Genomic DNA, 21,343 nt, shown 5'->3' on the forward strand with positions numbered 1-21,343 from the left:
TACGCCATCCAAAAACTAAGGGAAATCCATGTTAAAGCGTTGGCTCGCTGTCTGACACCTTCGCTATGATGACATGAAAGATGATGTTTTTAAATACCCACTGGTTCTCTGAAAGATCCATTTGCTTTTAGCTCAGTCATAGTAAGCTGACATTTCTATTGAGAAAACATCTGAGCCGTTGTTATCAAGGACCCATCTGTTATACTTTGTGACCGGTCAAGTTTCTAAATTAGAGTAAAATAGTCTACTTTGGTCGATCATTAAACTGGGGTGAGACATTATGTCAGTCGTCGCTGTTTGAATCCTTGCTTTGAGCCTTGATGCTGCAGCGTGAAACTGATTAACAGGTAATTTGCTATTCTGTTCTTTGTTAACATAATTATAGGACGTGTGGCATGCTTTTAGTGTCACAGTGAAATGACAAACAGCTTTTTTTGTCAAGTTGCTTGCATCAAGTTAGAATATACAAATTTTGCCAGTTATATGCATTTACATGTCAGAAGCACAATACTCCAATGGATCAAATGTTAAAATTACAGCAAGATATCTTACAGTGTCCTCCTACGTATGTCTTTGTGGGGTTTGTGTTATGCAGAGTAGACAAATATTGTGCATAAAGGGTCAGAAAGACCAAAACATTGCATTCTCAATAAAATGTTTTTTTTGTCTATATCTAATAAATGCTAAAAATTCCACTTAACTTTTCTTTTTTTTTTTTACAGGGATGCAAAGTATATGTGGCTTTGTGGTCCAAAGACAGGACTCCATGACTGAGATTCGCCCTAGTCTGAGTCTTCACTGCTGCAGTAGGAGCTATCGCAGCACTCGGCCATGTAGAGGAATGTGTGAACGTTGGGATTCAGCTTCGGCACCCAGTGGCGAGGCACAAGGAATGTAGCCAGGTTGAACAGATCCACAAACACTTTGTAGCGATCACTGCATGTGGAAATAAAATGTGTCTTTAATTTACTCATGCACCCTTTAAAATGTACGATAAGCATCTGCGGCTAAATGATGTGGAAACTACTTTCAAAACTAAATATATTTTCTGTGTACCTGCGAGGATGAAGTGACCACACTGTATGACAGGTTAATTTAGATAAGCATTGAGTTTCACCACTCTGCTCTTATCTAAATGAACTCTGAAGTGTCTCAGTTACCTGCAGTTTAAAGTGTTTGATCAGTTGATTAAACTTCATAGCTTACAATACCTGACAGTCGATCTCAGGTAGTGGTAGCCAGATGAGCCCCCTGTGCCGGCTTTGCTGCCAATCATACGGTGCACCATGCATACATGATTGTCTGAAACAAAAGGCAACAGTATACATTGTTGTATAAGAGATGTTTTGGCTATTTTTAATCATAAATTCCAAAAGAGTCAAAGGCCAAAAAAAAAAAACTAATAAAAATACAGTGGTTGTTAGAAGAAGTTTTGGTTCTCGAGGTTACTTCAGCCCTGTAAACTCCCCTGCAAGACTAGCTCTGCCCTCCAGCAAAATACAATATCACCATTTTTTTTTATTTTCTTGTTGACTGGTGTGCTGAAAATGATGGATGTTGCCATACTTACATCTCCATTTTGTCATAAGAGTGTCAATATCCATGAGGGAGGTGAGCAGCTGGAAAGGGACCTGGAACCTTGGCTCTTCCCTAAAGGTACGAAAACAAAGATTGAACAATTTGAAGAGGATTTGAAGAGATGGACGACCATACGTATGTTCACAACTACCCCTGCAGTTTCACATTAATTATCACCCGGTGTCTGTCACATGACTCCTGACTCCTAACCTTAATGAGTGTCATGTCACTTGTCCTTAACGAGAAAGGTTTTAAAAGTGCGATTGCAGCACCTTTGTTTTTATAAAACTGGCAAACTCTTAACTGCTAATGATTTACAACTCTTACGTTATAAGACCTGACACAGAAGTTGGGACTTTGTAGAATCAGTCTGTTTCTATTAATTTCTTCCTTTAGATCCACTCTGCAGCTGAGTAAAGAAGTGTGTATTCCACTAAAGCAAGTGTACAGTAATATAGGATGCAATTTTTCAAGCATTTTCATACGATAATTAAAGGTGAAGAAAAGCTGGAACACCTACCTGTAGAAGTAAATCATCAGAGCACCTTGCAGAGCCTTGTAAGAAAGCCGCCTCTCACCTTGTAAACAAAAGTAAATAAATGTTACCTGCATGGGAAGATTTGCTTTATGTTTAAATAACATTCACAATTGTGAATAAGCAGATTTGTCTACTATTTGGCAATTTTTTTTCCTTTGCTTTTATTATTTTCTTTTCTTTTTTTTTTAATTTCATTGTCTTTTTTATTTTACCTTTTTTGTTCTAAGAGTACTTTTACTTTTTATTACTATCATCAAGTATGTCATATAGGACCAGGGGTGGGAGGGTGAGGGGATGGGAAGAATGGGACATGCTTAATGCCTCTGAAATTGAATATTCAAATGTTCAATGTAACTTAAATATGCACCAAAAAATGATAAATATGCAAAAAAAAAAAAAACCCACATAGTACTAACTTGAAATGTAGTAATTTTAATCTGTAAAAATAAGAATCCCATCTTTATGTCACTTCATTAATTAATAGAAGTCGTTACCTTTGCTCACAAGATGATCATGTCGCTTTTCATCAAACAGTGAAGTGAAGACTTCTTTCTGTTTGACCAGCTCAGCCATCAGCTCTTCCTTCTCTTCGCCATCTGGCATTTTCTTTCCAACACATAACCACAAAAAAAACAGTCTGTCAATCATCCCTGTTCTCCAGGGAGAAAGGAGAGAGTTTACTGTGAAAGCTGGAATCATCTCTTACCTCAATTTTTTCTTTCTCCTGATTCAAACCATCGAATATATTGATTTCCAGCCTTTCCCAGAAATTGAACCCATCCGCCTCCAAGCCAGGAGTTCTCTCCAGCCACTCCTGGAAAGGGGAAAAAAAATGACAATCCAAGGTCTTATCACGTTTATTACCTGTGCATAGCACATGGGCCTTTGCGATGTTAGACACAGTGAGCATGCATGTAATGGAATAGAAGTGCAGTCTAAATGTGATAATTCTCGTTATTGTTCGTTCACTGACTGTCGAGGTGACCTTGTGTGGGTGGTCGTGGGTTTCACATGTACCTCGACTAGTTTTAAGAGTGTTGGTTCCTGTTCAGTAGCAAGCAGCATCTCACTCTCATGGCCTTTAAAATTGTCCCTGTAATGACGTCTGTTGTATGGCACCCTCAGGTTGTCCGGCACCCCGATTTTATTCTCCAAGAGACGAAATTGAAGACTTTGGAAGCCAGAGGCCGGAGACAAGTACTCCCTGCACAAATACAAACACACAAGTAAGTAACTCAGGCAGTAAAGCAGCGCACTATCATAGAGGAATGCATCTCATAAAATTTTTAGAGCCAAAGTAGAGATGGCCAGAAGTTATTTATAAGCTCACCTAAAGTCAAAAAAGTCCAAGGCTGTCATTGTTTCCAAAACAGCAAACTGGTCGACCAGCAGCCTGAAGATCATAACAATCCTGTGGATGCGAGTGTTGACCTTAAGCATATTGCGCTCATCACGGACCTGGAGGGTAGTTTGATCAATGATTAATGATAAACAGGGTAGAAAAAAAATGCCTAAAATATTGTAATTTCATGTATTTTACAGTTTAAAAAAAAAAAATCCACATATTGTGGTAGTTATGGTCTTTATTTCGCTTTATTTTAAGTTTTCGCAAAAAAAAAAAAAGTGGAATGAAACTCTTCAATCTTATATATTTTGACTTTCAACCTTAGATTCATACTTTAATTTCAAATATTCATGTTATTTAGAGTTTAGCCTTTAGTTTCGTTCATTCATCCTGCGTTGTATTAATTTTTTTCTGTCTCAATGAACTTTCCCCCCTAAACAGAAAAAGTTACATAACATTCTTTTACAGAAATGTGACTCACATGTCCGCTGATGAAGATATCTCGCACTGAATCAAGCTCAAACAAAATCTGTTTGAACCACAGCTCATAGGCTACAACAAAAAGGGAAAGTGTTTTTAGAAGAAGTTTAGAAGAGTTATTAAATGACTAATTATAACTAAATGGACAAATAAATCTTCCCATATTTGAACTGTTGGTTAAATATTCTGCTTATGATGCAAGTGGAAGACAATCGAGAATGCATGACATAGCAGTATTTTTTATTTTGTTTTTGGACTGAAAACCTAGTTTAATGGCTCGTTTTACCTTGATGTGTGACGATGAAGAGGTGCTCATCATGGATCTTGTTACCTTGTACTTCACTCTGCAGGACCTGGGCTGAGACTATCTTATCAAGCTGAGGGTTAGAAAACGTACCACACAATTTAAAAATGAATATATTAAAAAAAAAAAAAGCCTTTTCTGGTTCGCATCTTGCAATAAACAATCAAGTGCAAAGATACATGTCATGCATAATAGATGTTGTTTTCTACCTGCAGATAGTCTCCATAGATGATACCTCCTTTGCTGGCCTTGTTAACACCTACTTGAGAGGCATCTTCATCGTCTTCTGTTTTGGGAGGCTTGTTTTTGAATAACCTGCGATTTGAAGAGGTGAGGCTTTTGTTAATTGCTATTTTCTAGCACAATAACCACATAGAATTTAGCACTTAAAATGAAGCAAATGTGAGCAAATACAAACAGATTAGATAGTAAACGGGAAACAGAGCAATCAAAATCCTCAAGAGATCTTTTAGGTGGAATGACCGATTGAACGTACAAATGCCTCTTCTCAAAGTATGGACAACCGCTCATGACTCGATCAAATCAGCAGCAGCGAAAGGTGTTGTCTTCTTTCCAAACCAATATTTACTAAAATTGTCCTCAACGCGATGTGGATATTTAAAGACTCACGTTATCCAATCACTCATGAGAAAAGAGCCCCCCATCCGGCCCGCCTCTTATTTGTTTGACTTTAACTGGATCCACCTTCTAGACTTTGTTCAACCTGCTAAAAGTACGGTCACAGGACATTTTCCAATAAACAAAAAGAAATAACAAATAGAACAAATGCATCACTGTGCCGCAGATATTAAATCAAGAAAGCCCATTATTTCAATTTTGGATTTATTTGTTGATTATTGCTCAGTTGGAATGTTTAACTCATCATCATTCATGACCTTTTGTCTAAAACAAATATGTTAAGAAATCCTCTCAGTGGACATTCTGTATCAGTCACAGGGTATCTTCAGTGTTTACTCTCAGGAATATAGCGTTTCCGCCTATATACATGGGCTATAACGAATAGTGAACTGTGTTATATAACCGTCTGACTGAGATGAGTGGAGCTTTTACATCAGTATTTCCCTCAGATTGAATATCTTGCACACAGTTGCATGTTTTTTATTATTCAGTTTCATGCTTTTCTTTGTATTAGATTAAGAATATGAGAAATGTATTGAACGCACATGCATTTAGCTAATATAAAAATATTATAGAACATGTTTTTAATATAACACGTGAGGTTTGAAATCTGTTTGATCCACACTAAATGATGATGGTGATTATTGTTATTATTACCACATGGATGCATCATTATATCTTCGTATTATTCAACGTTATCTGTTAAATTTACTTCTGTGATGGCTATTATGATATTACTTATTATAAGAAGTCACATGTGGTGATGACGCTCTTCAGGCCACTGGACTCCATCTGCAAATATTTGCAATGTGGGTAAAGTTTTACTTAATGGAGATGAGCAGTAGTGTTTGTCTGTGTCATTATGAGATGTGTCATGTACACAGAACTTATGTGTTCATATACAGCAGATCTGAATGTGAGATACAGTACATGTGTCTAAAGCTGAAGAGTGTAGTCGTTTGTTTGTTCATGGTTTTATTTCGAATGTCAACATTTAAGACCAAATACAGCAAGGAAAAACAATATATGCAAAAGAAAACATATTGGAAAAGGAATGGGATGAAGTTCAACTTATATATGGGTACTTCTATGAAACTGGGTACATTTTGGTATCTGGTCTATCAGCCTTTTAGACCCAATTATAAAAGAGAAGTGTAGACATATTTCCCCCCAGGATGTACCAAATGATGACCTCAAATGAATGCAAAAAAAATTATACTCTTGCTCTGAGCCATCCCAAAATTAATGAATTTTTTATAAAATATTGGGGCCAAAAATTGGACCAAAATAGGTGTCTGTGCATTTTACCCGGACGACATGGCTGTAAATGGTCTTATATAGCGCTATAAATAAAGACACTGTGTTAAATTTGACGATCCTATTGGTTTTTCTAACCCAGACATGCAGGTTTTTCATGAATCTCAGTCTCATTCCAGGTATTGTGTGTAACCCACCATGTCCACTGGCGTTAGATGCAGAACCTGCACATGTAAACACAAATAAATCGCAAATGATTGTGCAACAGCGGTCATTATTGTGAATCACTCTGCCTTGCATAATTAGTTCAATTCCCAAAATGTACCTGTGAGAGAATAAAAAGATATTCAGAAAAATAGTAGTGCGTCATTTTCGTGTCCTTTTGACCGTGTTACATGCGGATTTTTGTATTAAATATAATGCAAAATATTATTTTTAAAAAATGGGTTTTATGTGAAAAATAGTTTCTCTTTTATCTCAGTATTTATTTTCAAAATAGACCCAAAGTGCTTCCAAACCTCCTTCATAACATTAGTCTACATCTGGTTTGAATTTTTAGCTCCTCTGTTGTGTTTTTAGGACCATTTTGATAGAAGCACCCTTATACATTCCCGCCCCCTTACCCTATCTTTTTCTGCTGACTATAAATTCCCATGTCAGCTCCCCCAAGTAACTTAACAAATCTTCTACATATCAAGATAAATTCTGACTAAGCCTGCACAACACTCAAAAATGTTATATATATCATCAAATAAACTCAGTCGTAGAATCTTTATAATGCAGAGGCTGTTCTGTTACTCTTTAATTGACTCTTTAATTGTTTCTTTTTTTCCCCATGTTTTTATTGTGTTTCTCTGTCAATATTGGATCTTGAGTCTGGAATAAAGTTGAATTGAATTGAATAAAAACGGTACCTTATATATAGTTTTTATTCATGATCAAAGCTACATTTGGCAAACTGATCATAGTTCCTTCCTTTTTCCTGTCACCCAAATACATGATGACACAATGACCAAAAAAACACCCCACAGTTCTTCATAAACAACAGTTAACCCAGTTTCATGAGTAAGCCTCCACAATCGCCGCCACCCTCTCCAAATCTCTCCAAGATCATTAGCTCTCTTGTTTTTCACCCACACTCTTTGTAGACTTCTCAAGTAAAGTCCCAACAGCCTGAGCAACTGTCCTCCGAAGATCAGAGGGATGATAACAAGCAGCTATTTCTGAATTGGGACATGGTACAAGCGAAGCAATATAAGGCTGCCGACTGAACACGGAGAGCAGAAGCAGGCCCAGGATGCTTTGTTCTTGTTCCCATTTAGCCGGGATGAATGAGATGCTACAGAAAAAGGGGGTGTATGAGATGAGATGCTTCAGAGAAGACGAGACCAGTGTTTAACAGACCTGTCCGGCTCACATGCATGTGTCACTTCTCATTATGTCCAAGGTCTGAGCGAGTCACTGATTAAATGAGCAGGGGTGTTTTTCAGCAGAACCTAATAAAAGTTACAGTTTTCTTCTTTCTAAACCCTCGACCTTGAACTCAGCAGTTGTAGTTGCAGGTGTGTTTGTGTCGTATCAGAGATCGCATACCTCAGACTATTTCTCCTGCTTAAAGCCGTCTTATGACAGGGTTTAAGAATGAAATAGTTTATGCATCATAGAAACAGGAAATTAAAAAAAAGACATACGGGTGAGAATATTTGTTTAAAAATATATTTGGGTGCTTCTATGAAACTGGTCCCTTAAAACAGGACAGAGGGTTTAAATTTAAATTCAAACCAGATGTAGACTAGTGTTATGAAGCAAGTTTGGAAGCACTTTGGGTCTATTTTAAAAATAAATATTTACTAAGATAAAAGAGAAACTATTTTTCAGATAAAACACATTTTTACATTATTTTACAGTATATTTAATAAAAAAAAGCTGTATGTAACACGGTCAAAAGGACATGAAAATTACACGCTACTATTTCATTTTTTAATATTTCTTTTGTCTCTCACAGGTACATTTTGGGAATTGAACTAATTATGCAAGGCAGAGTGTTTCACAAAAATGACCGCTGTTGCAAAATCATTTGTGATTTATATGCGTTTAACTGGGCAGGTTCTGCATGTAACGCCAGTGGACACAATGAGTTATACACAAAACCTGGAATGAGACTGAGATTCATGAAAAACCCACATATCTGGATTACAAAAACCACTAGGATCATCAAATTTAACAGAGTGTCTTTATTTATAGCAGTATTTACAGCCATGTTTTCCAGATAAAATGCACTGACACCTAGGTCCTATTTTTGGCCCCAAAACCTTATTAAAAATTCATTAATTTTGTAAAGGCTCAGAGCAAGAGTATAATTTTTTGTTGTTGTTGTTGTATTTATGTGAGGTCATCATTAGGTACATACTGGGAGAAAAATGTTTAAATTTCTCTTTTATTATTGGGTCTAAAAAAAGCTGGTACCAAAATGAACCCACTTCCATAGAAGCACCCTTTTAAGAGGAGTGGTGGAAATGTCATGTGGCTCCAGAGGAGAGAACAAGTCAACTGATTTCCAGACAGCGCTGTGTTTGTGTCAGGTTTATTCTGCAAAACGAAACAGAACAACCATGTAGTCTGATCAGAGTGACTCCCCAAATGGAGGAAAATGGCAAACTTAAATATGATCTTTGTTACTGTATGTGAATGTAAGTTTGTTTAGATGACGAAACCCCTGAGATGTGTCTGTGTTGTGATGCCCAAAAGGGACAGCCTGATTTTGATGGTCAGCCAGCCGGTTGCTTGTGCATAGTTCATGTTCAGTAGTGTAGACAATAATAATCAGTCAGGGGGTCATTAATTAACAGAGTTTTTACTAGATTAGATCAGATTTTACTATGTCGATTCTTTTATTTTTCTGTTGTTTTGATCAACTGTTTGTTTTTTTTTTAAAAATTATTGTCATTACTAAAACCAATGTGTTCTGTCATTATGTATATGCATAAATAATTACTCACTCATATGTTATATAATAAGATGACCTCAGATAATCCACTGTTCTTCTTTTCGAGCACCAACTCTATGGACCAGTTTGACCCTTGATATCAGACAGGCAGGTTCTGTAGAGCTATTTAAAGCAAAGCTAAAGACCCACATGTTTACTGTTGTATATGAGCCCTGAGGTGTGTTGTTCTGAGTCATATGGTGTTACTCTGATCTTAACTTGTTCTTTTGCTTTTACTAGAATTGTATGTATTTAGAACTGTCTTTATTTTATTGAATCTGTTTTTACTGCGCTCTTACTTTTTTTTTCATTGCTGCTGTGTTGTACAGCAGTTTATTCAAAAGCACTATATAAATCAGATTTCTTCTTATTATTTCTTATCAGTGCTAATATATCTCATGCAAACTTGTAGTCTATGTAGTCTGGTCATTGGAGGTTTAAATATAGTAACTAGGGGTGTGTATTGGCTGGAATCTAGCGATACAATACAAATCACAATACTAGGATCATGATACAATATATCACAATATATCATGACACTGTTAAAAAGGCAATTTTTTGTTTTTCTCTTTTTTTGATGATTATGTCCTTGAAGAATTAAATTACACCAGAAATATGCAGAAATACTAAACATATATATATATATATATATATATATATATATATATATATATATATATATATATATATATATATATATATATATATTTTTTTTTTTTTGTATCAGAACAGGATCTAATGCTATATCACTAAGACGAATTTCCCCACGGGGACCAATAAATTAAATCTAATCTATCTTCCTGTGTTAAAGCTTAAATTATGTTTTACAGACATTACAGTTTAAGATCCTGTTCAAATGTTCATGTTCTATTTGTTCAGAACTAACATCATAACGTTATTTTCATGCAATCCCAACAAAGGAACTAACATTATTTAATAAGAGTGTTAAATAATAATAAATAAAATATAAACAAAAAACAAAAAAAACAAAAAACGAACCTCCACAATATCTGCATTTGAATAAATACCTAAAAATATCGATACAGTACTTTTTAATATCGATACAGTATTGTGAAATGAAATATCGCGATATATTGCAGAACTGATATTTTCTTACACCCCCAATAGTGACCAGTGTCAGTATATCATCAGGATTATTACAATACTACAGGGATTTGAATGAATGTGAGCGGTAACAATAAGTGGAAAGCATGGCGGTGTATCATTTTCTTGTACATATTTACCATATCAAAAAGCATTTTTATTAATGAATTCATTTCTGTATACCCACTTAATCCTCTCTGGGGTCAACGGAGGGCTGGACCCTGTCCCAGCCGGACTTGTTGCCAGTTCCCTGTTAGGGTGCGTGTCTCTGCACTAGAGGAGGAAGCTGGAAAACCTGGAGAGAGCACACAGGCATTGGGAGAACATGCAAACTCCACCCAGACAGGCCTTAGCTGGATAACACTGTACCCTCCAGCTGTGAGGCGGCAGTGTTAACCGCTTCCATCCTATTTTCATTACTCATTATTTAATATTATTCAGTATCAGTATTATCATTATCATCGACACTTTGTTTAGTGTGAGAAAGATCAAGGAAGAAAAGAACATGAACTAAATTCTTATGTGTATTTTCAGCGTATTTCCAATTTCTAGGAAAGTAACAGTCAGATGTTCAGTCTCCCAGGCATGGATTAAAATCAGTTCAACACTAAAACTTCATTCAATGGTGATCTTCCTTGAATTTTTCTTTAAATTTCAGATTAAACTTAATCCATGTCTGCGAGGCTGTCTGAAAATGTTTCAGGTGAATCTTGGCTTTCTTTTCCAGCTCTCAAATGATTTTCTTGTCTCTGCAGGTCTTTGTTTTCCAGTTGAATATAAAGTCCACAAGTCGTCAGCTGAAGGTGAGTAAAGCCAGTAATGAACACTATCACCTTGTACGCTCGTGGAAAAACACACTGACTGGGAGAAAGTGCAGGTCTGTTGAAATTCAAGCAGGGATACGAGCACCGATATGAGGTTCACAAATAACAGTATATCGCTGAAATGGAAATTTTAGATTCCAAACGTCTGATGCCCTTGGAGAAGCAATCAACCGCACTGCTATTTTATTTACTGGAAGCTCATTAGAAAGCTCAATCTGTTGACTATTTCATATGTTCATAATTGTCTAATCAGCGCCGTTGATGCACTTGATCTCACATTTCTTGGATCACATCAGTGATTGCAATAATGCCACTATAAATTCATCTTCACTTTCAATTACTCTAGCGCTGCAAGTTTCCGCTCCACATCGTAGCATCATAATTGAATAGATATTATTAAAAATTTAGAACTTGAGTCTAAACTTGTTTCCTAAATCCTTTGTCCAGCAGATGTGAGCATGCATAGATGCAAAATGTACGGCGGTAGAATCGACAACATATCGTGACACCCCCCCCCCCCCCCCCCAAAAAAAAAACAAAACAAAAGAAAACAAACTTTCATTTCATAGCTGTACCATTTGATTTTACAGAAACTGCAAAACTATTCCATGTTTGGCATAAACTCCATATGGCTACCTTTGTGTAACATGCATTCAATAAGTCTTGCATGAATTATGAAACATTCTTTTTTCCATTGCTCTGATGTGGTTATTGCATGATGCTTTTGGCTCTTTGATGTTCTTGCAAAGTCGTGGCATCTCTTTTATATAAGCCTTTGAAGTAGGTCTAGTTGCACTACATTGTGCTATGGTGCTCTGATGCTTTGGCAGTGCTTACTGTGGTCACAGTGAGATACTGCAGCGGCGTTGTGAATCATTTTAATATCACAGGTTTGTCTATTCTATTTGATGTCTTTTTAAATTAACCTGAAGTATCAAGAAGTGAATTTTTAGCCTTTTTCCCCCCACATCTAGCTCGCCATGCGGCAGAAAAAAGTGTATTATTTGAAGGTGGAACAGCAGTGCAACTACAATCTGTGACCTATTAGTTTACAGCAATGGCGGCTGTTATAAAACAGGCACATTGCATGAGACAAACAACCTGCCAAAATGACTATGAACTATACACTTTGTACCACTAGGGAGCATCAGAGGACTTTTAGGAAATGAAAGATTTGACTGTTTCACATTTGGGAAAGCCGAGTGAATATTTGAGGACTTTTCATTTGGGTTTTGTTTGAAACTCTTTGTATGAGCATATCAAAACAAATGGGAGGTTGTGTAAGTACGCTGTAATTTCAATGTGAAGGAACAATAGACAATAACACCCAAGGGGACTTTAGAAGATAGTTCATTATGGGTTGACAGTTTAAAGTAAGGAACCCTATGGGAGTGTGATGGGAACTTTGAAGGCTTTGAATGTTGCTAAACTACAAATCTGAAATGCATTCAAAGACTGCAGTTCTATATGTCATAAAACGGTTTAGATTTCGGAATGCATATAAATAATCTGTGGGACGCTGGGACAGAAGAGGTCAAAACAGCAGCATAAAACAACCGTTGAGCAAAGAATATTCCCGTCTCATTTGGTTTGAAATGCTGTTTGAAGTTTAGCATAAAAAAGAAACCACTTTCATATGAAGGGGTTGTTTTCAGGAATTATGATCCCCCTTATCAGGACTGTTTGGTCGTTTGATGAATAACATTTACCACCAATATGTATAAAAGAAATCACAACCCAAATGCAATTTAGGTGGGAGAAAAAAAAATCAAACAGCAAATGTTAACAAATAGATTATAACTAAACTGTTTTTGCTGTAATGCAGAGTAGATTATGTTTTTAGAGGAGGGCTGTATTTCAGGTGAGTTACACTTGAATGTTTCTTCAGCTGCAATTTACACACTTTAGAAGAACTTCAAGCAGCTGACTTCAAAGCGCTACAGCATGTCTTCTTTTGCTTTGTAGCTCACTAGATGTACTTTAAACATTAATGTAATTTATGATTTCCATATTTTTTAAAAAATACTTTAGTACCGAGGCCATTGCTGCATGGTTATTTAAAGATTTTAAGGGTCAATGATGTCCAAATCTGCATAGCAACCCACAACCAAGAATCCTCGCTTTCTTCATTTCTCATTCATTTTTAAGTCAATGGATCGGTGACTAAAATAAAAGGCAAACTTTTGTAAAGAAACAACACACCAAAAAGAACCCCAATATTATTTTAATCCATGAGTGCATTGAACATTCAAAAAAAAGTATACCTACTGAGAACATGGATGTGATCTATATTTGGATCCACTGTAACCTTGTTTATGTGAGATGGGTTCATGAAATATTTGTGTTGATGAAATATTCATTGGACAGGAAGCCAGGTCAAAAGGCATTATGCCCAATAAACATTAAATTTAGTGGAAATAATAGTTGACTGCATGTTATAGATACATCACCACGTGTAAATACTTGTCACTACATGCACAGATTTCTGTTAATTACTTCTCACTTTAACAGAGCATTGTGAAGAAGCCCCACATTAGCCATATTAGCAGGAACAGAACATAAAAAAGGCATGTCTGGAAAAACATTTAAAATAATAAAAAAAAAAATCTAAATCATCTGGGATTTATTTATGTATAAACACAACATAAATTACTGTTAATACAGTATGACTAATACACACATTTAGTTTCATAAAAAAAATAAAATAAAAAAACAAAAACAGCATAAAACTCTTGCATAATTTACAAAACACGGTGTCCCTGTGCTGTTCAAGACACAGTTGTGCCTCCTCCCCCCACCCCCCCCAAGAGAGTTCTTAATACCATTACTGTCCTTTCACACAATGAATACTGGGTAATCAAACATGAAACTGTTTTTTTTTTTTTTGTTTGTTTAAAAGCATTTTTAAATAGAATAAGACATTTCAATGATTCTGATGTTTACAGTGCTAAATCTGGTATACATAGTGGGTGGTGAGGATATCTCTAAAGTCAGAAGTCTCTGATTTAAAAACAAACATCTGCTCAAGGACACTGCTCACTCTAGGAGTGTGAACTGAAGAGCTTCATACTTCTAGAGAAGTGCAGATATGCATAATGTAAACATTTTGTTTGCTCTTATGTTAATTTATGTTGAGCCAGACTTTTTTTTGATGAAAACAGAATGAACAAAAAACATGAAACACCTAAATTAGCTTGCTGTTTTCCCAAAGACAGTATTCCTCTGCTTCAAAGTCCAGAGTCCAAAAGGCTTGTGCTACAGAGGAACTGACCTGTAATTGCCATATTAAGGCTTGGTGTAGTCATACATTTACTCTGTAGTCCCCAAGATCACAATGCACAGCATTGCTTTTGACCCCTTGTAATATTTTTTCTTTTTTTCTTTCTTTTTTTTTTTAATACAAAAACACATTGACACTTGGGGTACATATCAGCAACATTCGACAGTTGCTTGTTTTGTCGGTTGTTATGTTTCTACCAAAACAAAGTCTCTTTGGCAGAAAATACACCTCATATTACCTTTTCCCGATTTCACTTTGCCGAAGAAAATGGATGTTATTGGCGCTATCTGCTAATTCTGGGTACTGCTCAGTCGAGAGCACATAGTACCCATCATAACCCAAAACTTTTCCACCGCTCAGAAGCTGCCTCTTCTCGCCCTCTGTCCAGGGTCGTATGCCCTCCTCACCATCACGCACTCGTTGCTGTTCTCTCGCCCACGCACCTGCCAGAGCACGCTGACGAGCAAGCTCAACCACCCGCGCTTTCTCCTCGTCCACCGTTGATCCGTAGCGAATATGAAGAGCCAGAGCTCCAGCTCGAATCTCCACATCTGCAAAACGCCTGGTGCGACTATCCATGACTGTGGTGGACTGGGAAACAGTCACATTGATTCCATTATCCAAAGTTTTATGTCCACTGGTGAGGTGCAGCGCCGCAAGGTCAGCATCTGGAAGGCCCGGCTTGACAAAATAGTGTGTGTCCCTCCCTTCAATAGTAAAGTGGAGGTCTTCCAGATAGAAAGCATTGTTGAGGATGGTTGCAACCCTGACACAGTCCTCACTTGCCACATTGAGTGTGTGAGTGTGGACACTGCCTTTGTAGATAGCAAACATAACAGCCCTTCCGATGGGAGACATTGCTGCTGAGAACCACAGCCAGGACTTTTCACCTCTGCGACCTCTACTAAGATGGACCTCTGGCAGCCGCTCGAATGACAAGAGAGAATGCGCCTGTCTGGTTACTTCCTGCTGGACCCCAGAGATAGACTGTAGGAAAAGTGCAGTGAAACGTTAACGCCTGAACATGGCAGAACCTGACTCTCCAGGCCATTTAGAACCAGCTACTGCTGCTTCACAGAGTTTTTATCCCTGTCTAAGATAATGGTGTTTTCAAGCTGTGTTCTCAAGCCAACAGTAGATAAATCCCCCCTGACAATTTTTTAGCAACACTTTTTGTGTTAATGCTTTAGACTGAAGAAACCTAGCATAAATAGCTTCAAAAGATTGCTTTTAACATCAGCAACACCAAAATATTATATGCAACTTCAGGCTGTGTTAAAATGTGTTTAACTGGTAACTAAAACAACAAGGCAGAGAAAAGTACACTTTGTGCTTATTATGCGAGTTTTTATACAAATATGGCCCAATTAAAATTGACTCAATGAAATGTATAGCAATCCAATTAAAAAATGGCAGCTTCAAAGTACTGACACAGAAGGAAAACAATGAGAGGAGAAAGTTTTTGTCTGATCCTCTGCATTATCAAAAGCATGTTATCTTTTTGGTAGTTAAAAGTTTTTTAAGTGAATTAATTGTGAGTTAAAAAAAAAGATATTAAATTCAACCAACCGGCAGATCGTCCCACAGCTGGCTCTTGATCAGTTCATAGGATGGCATGCTTAAATCAAATTTGGGCACTGGAAACCCAGGAATGGTGTTGTGTAGATGAAAGCCGAAGGTTACAAGCCAGCTGTTCACGTCTGTGAAGAAAAGAAAAAAAAAGCGTGTTAGATAAACTCACAGTCAGAGAATGAAGTAGCTGAATATATTGAAAAATGCATTAAGACATTTCTTGCTTTTTATAACAGGAGCATATTTCTTACCAGCAACATATTCTCTCACTTCATGAACTTTGCTGATGGGGTTATTATTTCTGAACATGTACAAATTAAAAGGAGCGGGCTCTTTGCTAACTTTCTTCCACAAAGACACATCTGGAAGAGTCCACCTTCCAGACATTATATCATAATCTCTCTCTCCAAAGTGCAGTAGTTTGGTCAAGGGGTCGTACAGTCCTCCGTGAAACCCGAGTACCAGCTGAAAATCTGGGTTCGAGTCGAAGTAGATCTCACCATATGCTGTGTACTGGAGCTGTTTGACCAGGAGGCCGTTGCTGGTGAACACTGCCAACGGTGTGCCAGTGTTATCACAGGCAATGTAGAATTCCTCTCCGCTACTGATCTCCATAGCAAACAGGTGACCTTGGAGGTCATAGTAAAGTGAGGTGATCTCTGAACTGGAGTGGTTATAGACATGCGTAATCCTGGCTGGATAACTCAGATCTGCATAAAAGTACTGCAGGTGTTGCCCCAGGCTCGTCTTGGTCGACACTCTGCGGCTCAGTCCATCATATCGATACTGAATCGTCCAGCCACTGCTCTTGCTGTAGACTCGAACTAAAAGTCCTTTGGAGTTATACTCAAAGATCTCTGCTCCCCTTTGACGGAGAAATCCATCTTCATCCATTCTGTACTGGATGTCACCAAGGCGAGTGATTCGATCTCTTAAGTCATAGCGGAGAGGAAGAAGCCTGGCACTGTTTCCTGCGTTCAGCAGATGCAGATTTCCATTGAGGTCGTAGGTGTACCTCCACATCACTTTGTCATTTAAGTATACAGTCTGGAGTTGGCCATCCACATCATACTCGTAGCTGTACTTTGTGGTGTTGGCAAAGGGACCGATCTTTATCTCTCGCTTGGTGACTCGGCCAACATCATCGTACTGGAAAGTGATCCAGTACATCAATGAGCGAAATATCTCATACTGGATCTCCTTGATGCGTCCATGCGCATCAAAGTGCTTGGTGTAGGTCATGACTGCAGTGGATATGATCTGATTTATATCATAGTAAATCACTCCAAACTTTCCAAACTGTTCAACTTTTCCTGAGATGTCATCAAACTGGTATAGGTCAATGGGTAGCGGTGTTTCATTGATGACACCTTGCACACTGGTGACACGCAGGCTGCTGTCGTAGGTGTAGTCGAAGCGGGCATTGACCATGCCATCCTCACTGAAACGGAAAATCTGCCGGTCCACCAGAGGGCCTACTTGGCGGTAACGAATGGAGCAGATGAAACCTTCATTTTGCAGGTTGACAGTCTTCAGCACACCTGCCGTCTCATCGTAGGTGAAGCTGACCCTTGTGCTGTCATACAGTATCTCTGAAAGCTTGTTCTGCCGCCGGTACCTATATAACACCCTACGACCAGTGCCGAAATGAGATACTCTCAACAGGAGGCCATCTTCGGTGTAGTCTACAGCCACTGAGGCGTTGCTCTCTGGGGGGTGATAAAGGTTCCTGTAGTAGCCCACAGAACGGATGGTCTGCATGGTGTAACGAGCTACACTTGGCATGGTGACAGCAGAAAGCCGGTCCAAAGAGTCGAAATCAAATATGTACTGGCGCTGACTGTGAAGCAGGAGAACCATGGACTAGAGGGAAAAGAGCAAAGTAGAAAATGTTTTCTAGGGTTGCATAATATTTATACATAATATATATGTAATGCCTGGCAGTGCAAGTAGAAATTTCCTGTTTGGTAAAGGGAGAAAGAGATATGAAAAATGCACTAGCTACTGCCAGCTATCACTGTTAGGAGTCAGACAGTTGTTTGTACTGAAATATATTGTTAAATACTACATAAACCTTGTGTGAGGAGCGTTTTCTCATAACTGCTGGTATTGAAGTGTTCTTTGTAATATACAGGGCTTTTCCATCATATCTAAGGAACCCGATCGCTATTATGCATTGTTAAAGCTTACAGTGACGCGTTTAATTAATTTACATCGCATCCTGTTTGGAGTGTAGTCTGTCTTCCAAAGGTTTCTGTTAAAATGTCATGCCCAGTCATCCGTTGCTACACTGAGGTTCCCTGTGCTCCCTGAGCTCTCTGTGTTCCTTATGTCAGAGTGTTGACATGGCCTCTCCAGGTCACGCAATGAAAGGAGTCGGCCAAGAGTGGCTGGAAAATCTCTGCATGTTTTTATAGCCGAGCATCTCAAAGCAGTCTTCACTTTAGTTTGCAAAACATCTAAAGAATATTTACTTCTCAGACAGACTTAGTGAGGAAGCAGATGGGTGCTCTTTCACCATTTGACTTTATGTAATGGTAAACTGCATAGATTAGAGAACCTTGGTTTGGAACATTTGGGATAGAAAAGTTATTCAGTACAATAACTGTAAATTTATACACTTTTAAATGCTGTATAGTATATATGTGTCATAAAGTCCAGCATTATTTATGTGCCGGTAAACTACATTCTTATACTTTTTAAAGCATATTTAAAAGCTATTTTATACACATGGCTTTAATACATTTTATGCTGTACATATGCCACTACATCCAAGAAACACCTGCTTCCTGCCTAAAGTTGCACTGTTAAAAAACAAGTGTAAAGACACTGGACCTTTGTTTTTGGTTCACCCCAGCACCCTAACTCAGGCTATGTTTTTACAATATTGTGTCTTATCTCAGTTTGTCAGGATAGTGACTACCAGGCAAATAGTTCTTTTATAGTACAAATGTTTCTGTAGATTGAGTCCTGCTGAATAATTTTATAACCAAAGCCTGTAAACTCTTCTCATAAAAGTGTTTTTATATTTGCAGGGAGTGTAACATGATTACTATGCCTGCTGCAAACCTCTGTAATGAGTAGAATTATGTACACAAGGCTATTAATTACAAAATAAGCCTCTTCAGGGTGACCTCTGCTAGAAAAAGTACGCTGATAACTCACGATTACTCTGCTGTTCAGTATATCAAGCATCCAATTTCCTCTGAACACACTATTTTCTCACCTGCTCCAAATAGGTGTAACTCCATATCTTGCCATCAGCGAACACCCTGGATACCAAACGTCCCTGAGTGTCGTACTCTAGTCTCTCAGTGGTGGGACCTCTCTGTAGGGCACTAATTTGCCCGCTGCTTGTGCGGCTCACATTAACTGGCAGGAGCTTACTGCTGGGCACCCAGAGCACCGGGTGTCCCGCTGTGTCGTATATAATCTTTAAAAGGAACTTCCTGTGGTCGTCATAAATCTTCTCTGTCCTTAGGGTGCGATCATAATCGACCGAAAGAATGTTGCGCCCGTTTACCTGTTGTGAGATATCAAAGAAGAATGTTGCTTACCAGAGATAAAAAAAAAAAAACAAAACATTTGACTATTAGATAACAAATTAAAAAACAGGTATTTCTCTTGATAATATTCATATTTCTTTCTCTGCCAGGCTCTTTTAAACTGCATTCACGTTAAGTTTCTTTACAGTTGTCACAAAGATTAACACCCCCTTCACAAGGCTCATTAAACTGAGAGACACTCTGGCGATAGTTCATGTACACTTAAATCACAACCTCCTAAATTTAGTGGAGACAAAAATGACTATGAGGCGAAGTAACCACCAACTTAAAATCATGAAGTACTGTGAATCATAAACCTGGGCATCCGATTTTAAGGAGGAGAAATAAGAGGAGGTGGACTTATGTATAGTACTAGAATATTGATTACCCTCTATATCAGGAACTAAACCCATAAAATTCAACGGAAATGATAAATTGCAGAAATATTTTACAAGGTTATATTAAGGACAGTGACACAGCCTGGGACATGAAATACGATCTGTCATATGGAGCGCAATTTGACTGGGTGGGTCATCAGTTACCCAACGCTACCGTTACCATCGCCATGCTGTGTCTACAACTGAGCCGTGGCCACTTTAACCCTTTATCGGGCAAGTGACTACTTTTGGTAATTTCCAAATGTATAACAATACAGTGACAGCAACAGTTCCAGTGAGGACAGTGAGTCAGTCTCAGGTCCAGTGTGGTCTACAGGGTCTGTACCTGGTTTGTTAGGTACCATGAAGTAATGGTACTAATGTAAGGAATGATGTTCAAAGGGGTAATGTGGATGTGGACAGGTGTCTGGATCAGCGCTTATGTTGTTGCAATGTTCTAAAAGTGATGTTTTAATATATACATTTCTGGAGGATTCTGTTGGGTTTCTGTAAATTGAATTGAAAGTCTGGTTTCAACCGGCTCGATATGTAAAGTGTCATGAGATAAGTTTTGTTATGATTTGGCGCTATATAAAAATTTGATTGATTGGTTGATAAATACATGTTCCTTTCACCTTACATGTATTTTTCTTAAATTTGTTATATTTACTTCTTGATGATTTTTTTTTTTTGCTTCCTTACAGGTAAGGAATCAAATATGGTAACTTCATTGACCTTGATTTTCTACATAGTAAAAATGTTGAAAAATTTCACATGACTAAAGTCTTGTTAGGTCCTCCAATAACAGACGAAGGTTGGAATTTTGAATTTCAGAGTATTTCTATGAGTGAACAATAAAATAAATAAATAAACAATAAAGTCTCCACTTTCACTTGCAACACAAACTGATCTTGTACATGTGTGACAAAAGAGGGAAAAAAAATAAAGCTTACCCTTAGCTTGCGTCCAAACACAATAACTTTCCCTCTGGCTTGTTCCTTGCGGAAACGCCACTCAACCAAGTTTTGCCCACTCTCCCCTGGCAAGCTCATGTTGCGTCTGGCTACAGTTGGGTTGGCAGCGCCTGCCAGGATGTGGGGCTCTGTCTGGTAGTGGGTGTCCATCCCGTTGGCATAGGTAATCCTCAGAGAGTTGTCAAATCCCACTTGATAGCTACTTCTACATTGGTCTGTTGAAAGTGAGCATAAAGAGCAACTTAGAACACACAAATAGGTAATTACGCGCCAGAATTAATGTTATTGACAGTTTCCTGAGGTAATTATATCTTGTACCTAATTATGCTTAAAGTACTTAGTATTTCAAATGGGTTTTTAGATCAAAAGAGTGAATGTGAGTGATGCATCGAAATAACTGGACCATCTGGCTGTGCGGAGAGTGGAAACCATTTAGATACAAGGTTGATGTGTCTCCCTGACACTTCAAACCCACACACTGAGAGAGTAATCATTTACACTGTCGTCTGTCAGACCCTCTGAGCTGTAATGATACACGAC

General features: G+C 37.9%; 2 protein-coding genes and 1 long non-coding RNA gene across 3 annotated transcripts in view; 1 reads left to right on the forward strand and 2 right to left on the reverse strand.

The window, feature by feature from the left end:
• Positions 1–730: 730 nt before the first annotated feature.
• tdo2a (tryptophan 2,3-dioxygenase a) lies at positions 731–4,962 on the reverse strand. Its single transcript, XM_030145212.1, has 12 exons — positions 4,876–4,962; positions 4,455–4,560; positions 4,228–4,318; positions 3,943–4,013; positions 3,447–3,574; positions 3,134–3,320; positions 2,823–2,930; positions 2,611–2,722; positions 2,099–2,156; positions 1,571–1,650; positions 1,212–1,302; positions 731–936 (listed from the first exon to the last, which is right to left on the reverse strand). The coding sequence occupies exons 1-12, from the start codon at positions 4,908–4,910 to the stop codon at positions 783–785; spliced, it is 1,221 nt and encodes a 406-aa protein (XP_030001072.1). The 5' UTR covers positions 4,911–4,962; the 3' UTR covers positions 731–782.
• The window catches only part of LOC115426939 (uncharacterized), a 35,358-nt gene continuing 17,228 nt past the window's right edge, over positions 3,214–21,343 (forward strand). The window contains exons 1-3 of the long non-coding RNA XR_003936407.1: positions 3,214–3,342; positions 4,461–4,575; positions 10,987–11,034. This is a non-coding gene — a long non-coding RNA (uncharacterized LOC115426939). The remainder of the gene's footprint in view (positions 3,343–4,460; positions 4,576–10,986; positions 11,035–21,343) is intronic.
• The window catches only part of LOC115426935 (teneurin-3), a 244,088-nt gene continuing 236,006 nt past the window's right edge, over positions 13,262–21,343 (reverse strand). The window contains exons 27-31 of the mRNA XM_030145210.1: positions 20,783–21,018; positions 19,134–19,430; positions 16,159–17,770; positions 15,905–16,035; positions 13,262–15,322 (exon numbers count right to left, since the gene is read on the reverse strand). Of these exons, the coding sequence (XP_030001070.1) occupies positions 14,570–15,322; positions 15,905–16,035; positions 16,159–17,770; positions 19,134–19,430; positions 20,783–21,018 (3,029 nt within the window). The 3' untranslated portion in view covers positions 13,262–14,569. The remainder of the gene's footprint in view (positions 15,323–15,904; positions 16,036–16,158; positions 17,771–19,133; positions 19,431–20,782; positions 21,019–21,343) is intronic.

The sequence above is a fragment of the Sphaeramia orbicularis genome, chromosome 10 (genome assembly GCF_902148855.1).
Source record: "Sphaeramia orbicularis chromosome 10, fSphaOr1.1, whole genome shotgun sequence".
Taxonomy (NCBI): domain Eukaryota; kingdom Metazoa; phylum Chordata; class Actinopteri; order Kurtiformes; family Apogonidae; genus Sphaeramia; species Sphaeramia orbicularis.